This window comes from Daktulosphaira vitifoliae, unplaced genomic scaffold (assembly GCF_025091365.1).
Source record: "Daktulosphaira vitifoliae isolate Bord-2020 unplaced genomic scaffold, ASM2509136v1 Scaffold_1, whole genome shotgun sequence".
In the NCBI taxonomy this organism is placed as follows: domain Eukaryota; kingdom Metazoa; phylum Arthropoda; class Insecta; order Hemiptera; family Phylloxeridae; genus Daktulosphaira; species Daktulosphaira vitifoliae.
The window spans coordinates 39,487,903-39,500,849 of NW_026099572.1; the positions used below are offsets into that span (position 1 = coordinate 39,487,903).

At 24.5% G+C, this 12,947-nt stretch overlaps 1 protein-coding gene across 2 annotated transcripts in view; it reads left to right on the forward strand.

The window, feature by feature from the left end:
- Positions 1 to 12,947, forward strand: part of LOC126894653 (collagen alpha-2(XI) chain-like) — a 103,195-nt gene that overhangs the window by 74,333 nt on the left and 15,915 nt on the right. For both annotated transcript variants that reach the window (XM_050665818.1, XM_050665819.1), the window contains exons 38-46: positions 1,255 to 1,311; positions 1,458 to 1,536; positions 1,671 to 1,751; positions 2,116 to 2,187; positions 6,865 to 6,953; positions 7,452 to 7,524; positions 8,312 to 8,408; positions 11,496 to 11,595; positions 11,664 to 11,736. In XM_050665818.1, coding sequence (XP_050521775.1) covers positions 1,255 to 1,311; positions 1,458 to 1,536; positions 1,671 to 1,751; positions 2,116 to 2,187; positions 6,865 to 6,953; positions 7,452 to 7,524; positions 8,312 to 8,408; positions 11,496 to 11,595; positions 11,664 to 11,736 — 721 coding nt within the window. The remainder of the gene's footprint in view (positions 1 to 1,254; positions 1,312 to 1,457; positions 1,537 to 1,670; positions 1,752 to 2,115; positions 2,188 to 6,864; positions 6,954 to 7,451; positions 7,525 to 8,311; positions 8,409 to 11,495; positions 11,596 to 11,663; positions 11,737 to 12,947) is intronic.

The following is a 12,947-nucleotide window of genomic DNA, read 5'->3' on the forward strand; positions in this document are numbered from 1 at the left end:
TATAATGAAACGCTTCAAGTGTATATCTATCACAAAGCTTTTGTCATAAACATGTATTGAGAATGTATGGACTATCAAAAATTTCTTTATTATTATCACTGGCCTGCAAAATTAAACCGTAGATCAGAGACGAAAATATAATTTTTTAAACAAATTTTTGCGCTGATTTAAAATATATAAAAAAAGTGTACTTTACAATACTTTCTTTCTGCCTTAACTTTAGGAGTTATTCTCATTATATACCTAGGCGAAACGAAGAGGATGATCGAGAAATAATGACTAGTGATAAAAATAGCAGTACCCACTCTATATTTACAATCTATAGTTTAAATTGTTAATAACTTCCAAAGTACTTTAGTAAAGCTGTTATCGACCAGTAATTTTCTTAATAAGATCTAACAAATAAGTTAGTTAATTATGTGTGTTGCCATTTGAAAAATTAAGTTGACACCCTTATAAGGTATAATATAAAAGAAACATAAATTTTTTTTATGGTTGATACATTGAAAAAACAACATTGAACTAAAAGAAACCAATTAAAAAATTATCAATATTGTTTTTATTTTTTGATTAATTAAATGGTTCATAATAAGTGAATCGCCCTAAATTATAACAATTTTTAACAGTTATTATTAAATGACAACCTTTATGTTTTAATTATTAAAATTTAATAAATAACAAAATATGTTATCTGATATTTCGAACGTCTCATATCAAACAGATTTTGGTGGACATGGTAATTTTTGATATTACTGATATCAAAAATTATCGTGATTATTATGACGACCAGAATATTACACAAACATTTGAAAAAAAAATGATACGCCGGTATACAGTGTATATCCTCTACTACACCACTGATTGTATTTCTTATGTACATTTCAGTTGCATATTACTTTAAATGTATGTACTTACTGTATATAATTGTACTAACAATTTTTTTTTTTAATCAAGGAAATCTACATGTCAATCTCATTTTTTATATAAAAACCTGTAATATACAAAATGTCCAATAAATGAGTAAAATGCTTGTTAACTATGAACGATGGAATTAATAGAAAATTATTTTCTTATTTACTAAATATCCTGTATATAAATGTATCATAAATTAAAAACCTCTCCATATGAGAAGGCTTAAAATTTTATAGTAATATTAATATATTCACCAGTCGATGGAATTTTTCTACGGTAAAAATTATTGTTGATATTTAAATTAGTATTTTAATATTATGAAAAGTTATACTCTGATTTCAGGGTCCTGTTGGTGGACTAGGAAATCCAGGTCTCAGAGGAGAAATCGGTCCAATAGGAGTAAGTATTAAATAACATTTATATACTTACATAAAATATAAGTAACATTTGAAGAGTACAGAGGAAAATGTCCCTGCATCCTTCATATATGTAATATACATATACATTAGGTAATATCTATTACTGGCATTTGTAATTATAATTAGTTACCCGGAGAAAAAGGACCACCTGGTGACTTAGGAAGACAAGGAACTAAAGGAGAAGTAGGACCCCCGGGATTAATAGGTTAGGAAATTTTATTTCAATAAAACTATAAATTTATGTTAAATTAAACTATTAATTTAAATAAATTTATGACAGTTTAGTTATAATTACTGTTGAAAATAATACATTTTTATCTATTTTGATTTTAAATAAAGGACCACCTGGTCCTCCCGGAACTCAAGGCTTACCAGGACTTATAGGATCAAAAGGTGAAGCTGGGGATATTGGTGCTAAAGGTAATCATTTTAAGTACACCTACTACATGAAAATTATTTGAAAATTTATAATTTTTATTTATTTTAATTAAATCTTAATTAATTAACAATTTATTAATCTAGTGAATAAATATAAATCACTTATATATAAATATATATATCACTTAAAAACTAAATCTATAGGTTAATTTAATTAGTTAATTAAACGCTAAAGAGATAAATTAGTTGATACTTTGATCATAATTTTTTACAATATAAATAAATACATTTAATTTAATGAAACTAAGGCTATGATGGTTAATACCATGCAATTTAACAAACCTTTCAACGACTAACTTAATTACTATTTTATACATTTTCTCTATGTAAACTATGTTTTATTTAGGACCTGTTGGAGCTCCAGGAGCACCAGGTGAAATCGGACCAAGGGGGTTAAAAGGTGTGGAAGGACAGCAAGGTAATTGACATTAATCATTAATTGTTTATCTTATTTAAGAAATATATGAACCAAATACATACGGCATATAATGTTAGTTTTATCATTATTTATTTGAAAAATCAAAATCATATTTAAACAGTGCAGCAGAATAATTCATTACTTCATAAATTATATGAATCATAACTAGAATATTATACATAACAATGATACAGTAAAGATGCAGGTAAATTGTTATGACATTGTCAACATTAGAAACCCTTTGTCTTACATTTCGAACACTTGATTATTATTGGCATAGTTTTTCCCTAAAATCCTGACATAAAAAAATGATGTCCCAATTACATTATTGTTATTAAATAATAAAATATTTTGCTTTATATTCTTCTATTGTTTAAGTTCTGGGGAACCCTTAAACATTTATTATGTTCATGTCAACAAAAATTGTTAAAAATAAGAAAATCAGCAAACAATATAAATAAATGAGTAGGGAATAATGCACTACAAAACGGGGTACGATCGTCCCGTTGCCGGTAAGGAAAGGAGTTTATTTTTGTATTTGTACGGACGTTATCGAAATTGTTTATCTATTACTATTTAATTATTTTGTATGTATAACTATTGTATATTTGGAATATAATTATTTATAACCGTTCTAATGACTGATTATTGTTATTTCATTAAATTTCATTGTTATCATAATTATTTTGTAAGTACGAGTTTAAGAGTTTAAGTCGGGTTCCTGTCCTTTAGTCAATACCAATAGTTAGTGTGTGAGCTGGCTAGTCTCTGTCCTAAACAAAAATTCTTTGAAATATTCTCATAATGTAAAGTACATTCTGCAAATATTACATTCTTACAGTATATTGTATGAATTATATTTTTAAAATATTATAACAAAAATATTATGACAATATTTTACAAGTAGTTTTATGAAAATAAATAAATAATATATTTTTCGATACTTATGTTTATGTATATATTTAATTACATTGTTAGATTAATAAAACAAAAAAAAAAAAATAAGAGAAACTTCCGTACATTTTAATAGTGAAAACAAAAATGTAAATTAATATTATAAATTATTATAGAGAAAAAATATCAAGTTCAAAAAACTCTACTATAATATGTAGTCAAACCATTATTTTTTCGTCCCTTCAAGGATACAAACCCTTATTTATAATTTTCTTAAATGGGAATCCTTATTTTTAACTTTATAATATGATAGAAAAAAAAATTACAAACAATTTTGTCTTATAATTTTTTTTATCCGATTAACTGTTCGTCCGTTACAGCTTGTTAAAGTTAAGTGATTTTAGGCCAAATTTCTATTGTCATTTTAATGTATTAAATAAAGAAGTAATTTTTTTTTATTTGCTGTTGCATAAACCAAATTTTATTGATCAAGTTATGATAGGTAAATTAGCTATAAAAATGTACCACGCACTAAATGAGTGATAACAATAATAGATTCAAACCAGGTTTTCGGTGTATTATTAATAGCTAAGTCTATGGTTTTGTAAGGCTAAAGGATCTAACAAAAATACCGGTTGTATTGCCGCTGATATGAAATGTAATAAATAACAATATTTTTTCTGGAAGTCAAAATCTTTAAACAATTATAAAACGTAAACGGTTGTTTGGATAAAAAAAATTATAAAAACAATATTGTTTGTAATTTTTTTTTCTATTATATTATCAAATCAAAAATAGTGGTTCCCATTGAAAAAAATTATAAATAAACATTTTTATCCCTGAAGGGATAAAAAAAAAAAATTATTTAACTTCATATTATTATAGAGTTTTATAAACTTAATAATTTTTCTTTTTACAAAAATTTTTAATTCTCAATAGTTTCTGAGAAAATAAGTGTCTTACCCGATTTCGATCATTCTGTATATATATCATCAGTATTATATGATTGAATAATGAGGATATTTCTTTAGGTATTACAGTAATAGGACAGATATCAGTTATACAGTGTTCAGTAAGTCAGGAAACGGGTTTCTATTGTTCTCATTGTTACAAACAATGAGAACAATAGAAACCCGTTTCCTGACTTACTGAACACCCTGTATAGCATATTGTTATACATTATGATTATTTCAATTGAGACTGTTAGATTCAAGATAACATAAATTTTATTAAATAATATAAACATAAATGCCTACATTTTGTAATTCTTAGTAAAATTTAAAATCATTTTTCTAAGTTACTTAAAAAATTATGTATAGAATATTCAGTAAGTAAGGAAACGGGTTTCTATTATTCTCATTGTTTATAACAAATATAAAATAGTTTAAAACTTTTTACGGGACATGAAATAGCATTTTTTAATATTAAATAATTTTAATAAATCAACTATGATTATCATCAATTATGAGTTATTATTATAAATTTATTAAATCTTTTTTATTGTTGCTTAATCAAATTTTCTTAAAGAATGATTCAGAGTAAAAAAATTTTGTTCAAGTTTACTCTTAACTTAATATCTTGTTATTCCGCTTATACTTTTTTATCTGGTACAAATTCCATCATATCCTTTATTGTATTAAGGTACCCTTTTGCGACACCTTTTCTCATGATCACCCACTTTAAAACCTCTCTCATACGCTTTTTTCAAATCTGTAAATATCACATTCAGCTGTTTCTTTTTTTCCCTGTACTTTTCTATTGTCTCACATAGAATTCTGGCTCCATCTTTACTTTACTGGCAAAAACCAAACTGATTAATTGTTACTGATGTTTCTCCTCTTGATCTCTTGTCCATTACCTTTTTCCAAATCTTCATACTATGACTCATATTCTTTATGGCTTATAATTTTCATTTACGTCTTCTTTGCCTTTAAATATCGGTACCACGATTCCTCTATTTTGGCATTTTCTCTTAACAGGATTTTATTTTAAGGATCTTTCAACCACCTTATGCTAACACTGCCTAATATTTTCCATATCTAGTGGCACTTCATTCTCCTACTGCTTTATTCTTTTTCATTGATGACACAGCCTCCCAATGCTCTTTCTCACTAATTAAATCTACCAATGATTAGTTCAACAAAATATCCTCTAAAATCTCTCTTAATTACTCCTTACTCAGTAATTTTTCAAAATACTCTTTCACTTTTTTTTCACATCATCATCACTTGTTAGTACCTTCTTATTATCACTTATTATACACCTTACAAGATAATCTTTAGACTGATTTTTTTTACTTTTACAAGTCTATAGATTTCTTTTCACCCTCCTTTTTTCCTAGCTTATTATATAACTTGTCATAACTCTTAAACTTCGCCTTACTTATCTTATACTTACCTACTTTACAGAAGCGTTTATACTCCATTCAATATTTTCTCATTTCAAGTCTATAGACAGACTTCTTTTTCAACTTATTTTGTTCCATGTTCCTTTGATCAACAAGATATATATTTTTAATATTTGAAAAATTATATTGTATAAATATTCTATATAATATATTATATTCTCAATGATATATTTTCATCATATACAGAGTGGCCCACCACTCACTGACAACTTAAATAACTTTTGATCCAGTTAATATTTTTAGCTGATTTTTTTTTTAAATAATAGTTATACGTTAGGTCTATAGCTATATCTCAATAATTAATTTTTTTACATTTTATTAAAAATATTAATTATTTTTAAATTTTAAATAAAATGTAAAAAAAAAATCTAAGATAGCTATTTTGTAGAGTAGAATTTAAGAAAAATTTTAGTAAAAAAATATCTTATTAATATTCAGTAGTAAATATTCTGTAGCGTTTTGAAGTTTGTGAAAATTTGAATTTTCATGTACTATTTTACGGTATTAAACATTGAAATACGTATTGAGAAAAGGACAGAAGAAAACGCTATCTTTTCATGATTACTGTGTATACATATGATGATAGTGTGTATACATTACAAACTTGGCATAAATACCATGATAAGAAATTAGATAAGGCAATTATTACTTATCACTCTCATTCAAAAGTATATTGAAAAGATAGCGTTTTCTTCTGTCCTTTTCTCAATACGTATTTCAATGTTTAATACCGTAAAATAGTACATGAAAATTCAAATTTTCACAAACTTCAAAACGCTACAGAATATTTACTACTGAATATTAATAAGATATTTTTTTACTAAAATTTTTCTTAAATTCTACTCTACAAAATAGCTATCTTAGATTTTTTTTTTACATTTTATTTAAAATTTAAAAATAATTAATATTTTTAATAAAATGTAAAAAAATTAATTATTGAGATATAGCTATAGACCTAACGTATAACTATTATTTAAAAAAAAAATCAACTAAAAATATTAACTGGATCAAAAGTTATTTAAGTTGTCAGTGAGTGGTGGGCCACCCTGTATATATGGCCAAATATTTAAAAAGTGTATTTCGTTAGAATATTTTGACAATATTAATATTTAAAAATTGCTATGTGGGTTCATAAAATATACAAAATCAACATTAAGATATCTTAAAAACAGTTGAAATAAAGCCTTTCTAAATAAAGACAAATGCTGTACTTGTCAACAAAAAGAGACAGAGTTTCACTGAAATAGCCTATTTTATTATATTATTTCAATATCATAATGTAAAATAAAAGCGTAAAAAAGAAATATAAGTTTTTAAAACTTATTATATTGTTGTTAAAAAAAAATTAAATTATTTTATCTTTACAATAATTATAGGATTAATGGGCACTGAAGGTCCCCCAGGCCCTAAAGGGGAACCAGGTTTAACTGGTTTTCCAGGTCCACAAGGCCTCGATGGAAAGCACGTAAGTTATATTATATTAAATAATGACTTTTATTTAAAATTATTATTAAATAGCTTATTATTAAATTAATTTCGATTATTCGGCAAACGAAAATGTTCAAACATACACTTTATAGAGTTACATTAAATATTTTAATACATATATTTATTAAAATGCTATTGATTCAATGAATCTTAAGACTGTTATCGACATTTTTTGTAAAAAAAGAGTTAAAAATGGCTTTTTTTGAATATAAAAAAATATTTTTTGAAAATAAAAAAGTAAATAGTAATATATATATTAAATGTATTCTAAATTTCATCAAAATGATAATTGTATAAAAAGTTATAAACATTGTCATTTATATCTGAGATGTCTTGTATAATATAACTTACTTACTTGATTCTCAAAATAAAAATGTTTAAATTATTTTTATTCTGTGAGTAATTGAGTGGGTTAAAAAATCACCCTTTATACAATGTAAATTTTTTAAATAAGTTATTTTATTTCCTTTCACAGGGTGACCGTGGTCCTATTGGTCCCAAAGGCGATGATGGTAAAATAGGACCACAAGGTTCAATCGGGCCAAGAGGTAACGTTGATGAACATGATAATTTATATTATTTTCTTAATAAACACTATAAATTAATCAAACTCAAATTTTTTTTTTAATACAAAAGTTTCATTAATAATTTAAAATATGTGACTTTTGTATTAATTCTCAGCCACTTGATTATAAAAATAAAAATTGGAGTTAGGTTCCAAGTATGGAATTCACTCATTCTCTTTTTTTATATTATTATAGGTGAAAATTTAAAAGTATAACAATTTTTTTTTTGTTAAATAATCTAAAATATCAGATTGCAAGATGAATTTGCATATTAGCTTTCGAAAAAAACCTCAGCTAAAATATGTTTCACTGTATTTGTAATATTTATATAATTATGTATATCTATTCTGACATTATGTTAATATTATTATTTATAATAATATTTCAATATCAATTTTATTATTATATTATATAAATCTACAAATATAGAAGTCAGAATATAATTCTGTCTTAAAAACTTTCCAATCAGGTGCATAATTAGTAATTTTATTGAAAAATTAAACAATTTTTTTTATTTCATGACCATTCTTTTTCGCTCAAAATTCTTTTAAAAATACTATTTTCAGTAAAAATTAAGTCATGGCCTGAAAATCGGTAAGGGTAAATACGGGTCCCACTCATATGTCAATTCCATAAATACGTCTTTGTTTAATTAATTAAGAGCTGCCACACTGAAAATCTATAAAATATGTAAACCTTGTTTATTAATATCAAAAAGATTTCTTACGTTTTACCTGTTTAACATCTAGCTCACAATTTAATATTACAGGTAACATAGGTCCGGAAGGCCCTAAAGGCAATGCAGGAGTACCAGGATTCCCAGGTATTCAAGGAGAACCTGGAATACAAGGACCAAAAGGTGATAGGTATGTAAAATATTTTATGAAATTTTTAACTTAAGTTACAATTTTTAGCTTCGATGTGAAGGTATTAATTTTACTATGATGTGTGCTTTTTTTGTGTCTGTAACCACTTTTTCTCAGCTCTCAACTAATTGATTTCTTAGAACGATTCGTCAAAAGATCACAAATCGTATCTAGAGTCGAAGAAATTTCCCTCGTTCTCCAATAGAATCACAAATTTAAAAATCGCTATTTTTCAATTTTTTTTTCTTAAAACTGCCATAACTTTTTTAAAAATTATCAAATCAATATAATTTTTTTGATATACAGGGGGCCCACCATTCACTGACAACTTAAATAACTTTTGATTCAGTTAATATTTTTAGCTGATTTTTTTTTTTAAATAATAGTTATACGTTAGGTCTATAGCTATATCTCAATAATTAATTTTTTTACATTTTATTAAAAATATTAATTATTTTTAAATTTTAAATAAAAAGTAAAAAAAAAATCTAAGATAGCTATTTTGTAGAGTAGAATTTAAGAAAAATTTTAGTAAAAAAATATCTTATTAATATTCAGTAGTAAATATTCTGTAGCGTTTTGAAGTTTGTGAAAATTTGAATTTTCATGTACTATTTTACGGTATTAAACATTGAAATACGTATTGAGAAAAGGACAGAAGAAAACGCTATCTTTTCATGATTACTGTGTATACATATGATGATAGTGTGTATACATTACAAACTTGGCATAAATACCATGATAAGAAATTAGATAAGGCAATTATTACTTATCACTCTCATTCAAAAGTATATTGAAAAGATAGCGTTTTCTTCTGTCCTTTTCTCAATACGTATTTCAATGTTTAATACCGTAAAATAGTACATGAAAATTCAAATTTTCACAAACTTCAAAACGCTACAGAATATTTACTACTGAATATTAATAAGATATTTTTTTACTAAAATTTTTCTTAAATTCTACTCTACAAAATAGCTACCTTAGATTTTTTTTTTACTTTTTATTTAAAATTTAAAAATAATTAATATTTTTAATAAAATGTAAAAAAATATACCTGTATATACGTGAAGTACTAACCCAACATTTTATATATTTTTTTTATAAATCGGACCCTTTACAGGGGGGAATTCAAAATGATAACTTTTTCACAAAAAATTAACTTTTGAAAGTGATCCGGAAAGTCTGACACATTTATATATATATATTAAATTAAAACTTATGTAATATACTTTATTATGAAAAAAAAAATTTAGAACTTCATTTTGTTTTGGTAAAAATGGCTACCGTATGTTATATTTGTGTTAAAATTTTCAATTGTGTATTTTATATTATTTTAAAATACCTTACAAAAGATTTTGAGTTGGAAAAATTTTTTTAAATCATTTGTTTTTTATCTCATTTAGATTCAATAACTTTAATAAATATCAAGGACCCCATCACTGTAGTCCCCTCTCGTTTGAAGAAATTTCTTATTCATGCTAAAGTTTTTTTACTCTGTGATTTTTTTTATGGCTCTCATTTATTTTCTCAGCTCTCACTGAACCAACTGTTTTTAACGATACATCAAATGATCACAACTATTATCTAGTTAAAGATATTACCCACAAAAATTAAAAAAATTCCACCTTATCAATGAAAAATTTACTTAACTCACATTCTCCACATAAACAATTAAAATCATTCATTTTTAATGTTTTTTATAGTATTTTTTGTCGCATTAGGTTTGATAAGATAATAGGTTTCATTTACATGAAACCTACCTATCATTACAAAATTAAATAATTTTACTTTGTTATATATTAATTTTTTAACTTAATTTGTGTGTTACTAACAGTCTATACTATCCCAAAATTTCTGGGCACATTTTGCTATATAAATCATAAATCTAAATTTTTACACCTGAATTTAACAAAGAATTTTTAGAATTATAATCAAATTTTATAATACACTCAATTGAGTCGATTTTTTTAACAACATTTTGATTAGTTTTTCTTTTAGTTAAAGTAAAACATTAAAATTAATTATGGTCTAAATATTTCAATTGTAAAATATTTTTAAACACCAAAAATTTCTTAGAAATTATTTCTATTTAAGTGATCTATTACAATAAAAATTAAAAAAAAAACATTAAGCTTTTACAATAAATAGCAATTATACAATTCCCTGATGCATATTAATCTTAACAATTCTATTTTTTTATTATCATAAAATTTTCTATTTAAATAATGCAAATTTCAAACTTGAATTTATGAAAACAAATACATTTTTTTTTACTATAATCTTTCAAAAAATCTACTTTAAAATACCAAAAAAATAATTAAAAATGATATTTTGCACTGATTATTTTTAAAATATTAAAAATCAAAATCTGAAATAATTTAAAAACAATTTTTTAATTATTTTTTTTTCGTAATAAATCATTTCTAAAGAAATATTAATAATTTTTATGTAACTCTTGGTGTTTAAATACATGATACGAATGAAATATTCAAAACTATTTACCTTATAGTTATATCCTATAATTTTTAACTAATTTGTAATAATATCAAAAATTATTGGTGATGGAAAACATATGATTGCTTTTTTGAAATTAACACGAAAAATTGAATAATAAAAGTATATTTTTGATTCTGATGAAATTTTTTTGCAGACCATGTATTCATATTTAACAACAAATTATTATCTAAAAAGTTTTGTGTCAAGCCCTTCAATTGTTATACACGTTTACCATAAAAATAATAACAACTTTATAATTTTTTATAAGTTCTCCATAAAAGCGTCAATACTAAATTATTAAATATCGATTCAATCCTAAAATTAAATACTATAATAAATGTTTAATCATGTATTACACTTGCATATCATAAAATTTGTAATAAAGATATAAATAAAAAAAAAAGAATTCATTTTGCTTTTGGAATAATCGACCAATTTTTTAAAATTAAATACTATCTACAGATTTGCATTGAAACGTTTTTTCTGATAATGATTTTAATCACTGTCAGATATCATCTATAATGGACACAACTATATTACGTCCCTACTATGTTGAGTTTTTTTTTTTAACAAAACTTATCTTTATTTCAGAGGGAAAGATGGAGATGATGGGAAACAAGGCCCTCCAGGGCTTCCAGGCGATATAGGGTCTACAGGAAAACCTGGAGTCATTGGTCCACCAGGACGAAATGTAAAATTAATTTTTTGGTATAAAAATATAGTATTTTTGGTTAATTTTATTCTAATATCTTTTTTTAGGGTAATGAAGGGCCGCCGGGACCACAAGGTAGTTCTGGTTCTCCTGGTGAAAAAGGCGATCAAGGACTATCAGGTATACATTTATATAATGAACGCAAGCATAATATGTTTATTGAATAAAAAGACTCTATAATTTGTTTATATTAAGTATGTTAATATATTATAAAATAACTACGTTAGAATAAACGAATATAAAATATTATTCTAAAACATACCACAAGTTTAATTTCAAGTCTTTACGATGAAAAGATAAACATCAACATTATTCAGTTTTACAACATAACTTAAATTTACAAGAAACTTTATGATCTCGCGAAAATATTTTCTAACAACAATGTTTTCATTTTTGTATACATCTTAAATACTTTTTTTAATAGTATTCCGTTCCATAAAACAATTACAAAAGAACCCATCTCATTTATCAATTTTTATCCGCAATAGCATATTAGCTTCGATGATGGTTTTACTATGATGTGTTTTTTTTTTTTTTTTGTGTCTGTTACCACTTTTTCTCAGCTCTCACCGAACGGATTTCTTTCAACGATACGTCAAAAGATCACAAATCGTATCTAGTCGAAGACATTACCCTTCAAAATTGAAAAAATTTCCCTCGTTCCCCGTAAATGGGGGAAACCTCCAAAAAAATTACAAATTTAAAAATCGCTAATTTTCGAAATTTTTTCAATTTTTTTTACTAAAAACTGCCGTAACTTTTTCAAAAATGAACATATCAATATAATTTTTTTTTTTATAGATGCTTGATATCTTTACCTATCATTTGCTATATTTTTTTTGTAAATTTGACCTTTTTTCTGCCCACAGGGGGGGATTTAAAATGACAACTTTTTCACAAAAAATTAACTTTTTCAACTTAACTTTTGAAAATGTTCCGGAAGGTCTGACACTTTTATATATATCTTAAATTAAAGCTAATGTAATGTACTTTAATTTGAAAAAAAAAAATTTGACCTCTAGTCTTGTCTTCATGGTGAAAACGGCTACCGAATGCTATTTTTGTGTGAAAATTTTCGATTTTATAATTTACATTTTTTACTTTAAAGTGCTATAACTTTTTAAAAAATGTATGGATCATTACAATTTTTTTATGAGAAGTAGTATTTATATAGATCTTTCATTCGACATACTTTTTTTTTTAATCGGACCATTTCCCTTAATACAGAGGGGATTCAAAACAATAAAATGCATATAGAAAGTAGAACTTTTTCAACTTAACTTTTGAAAATGTTCCGGAAGGTCTGACACTTTTATATATATCTTAAATTA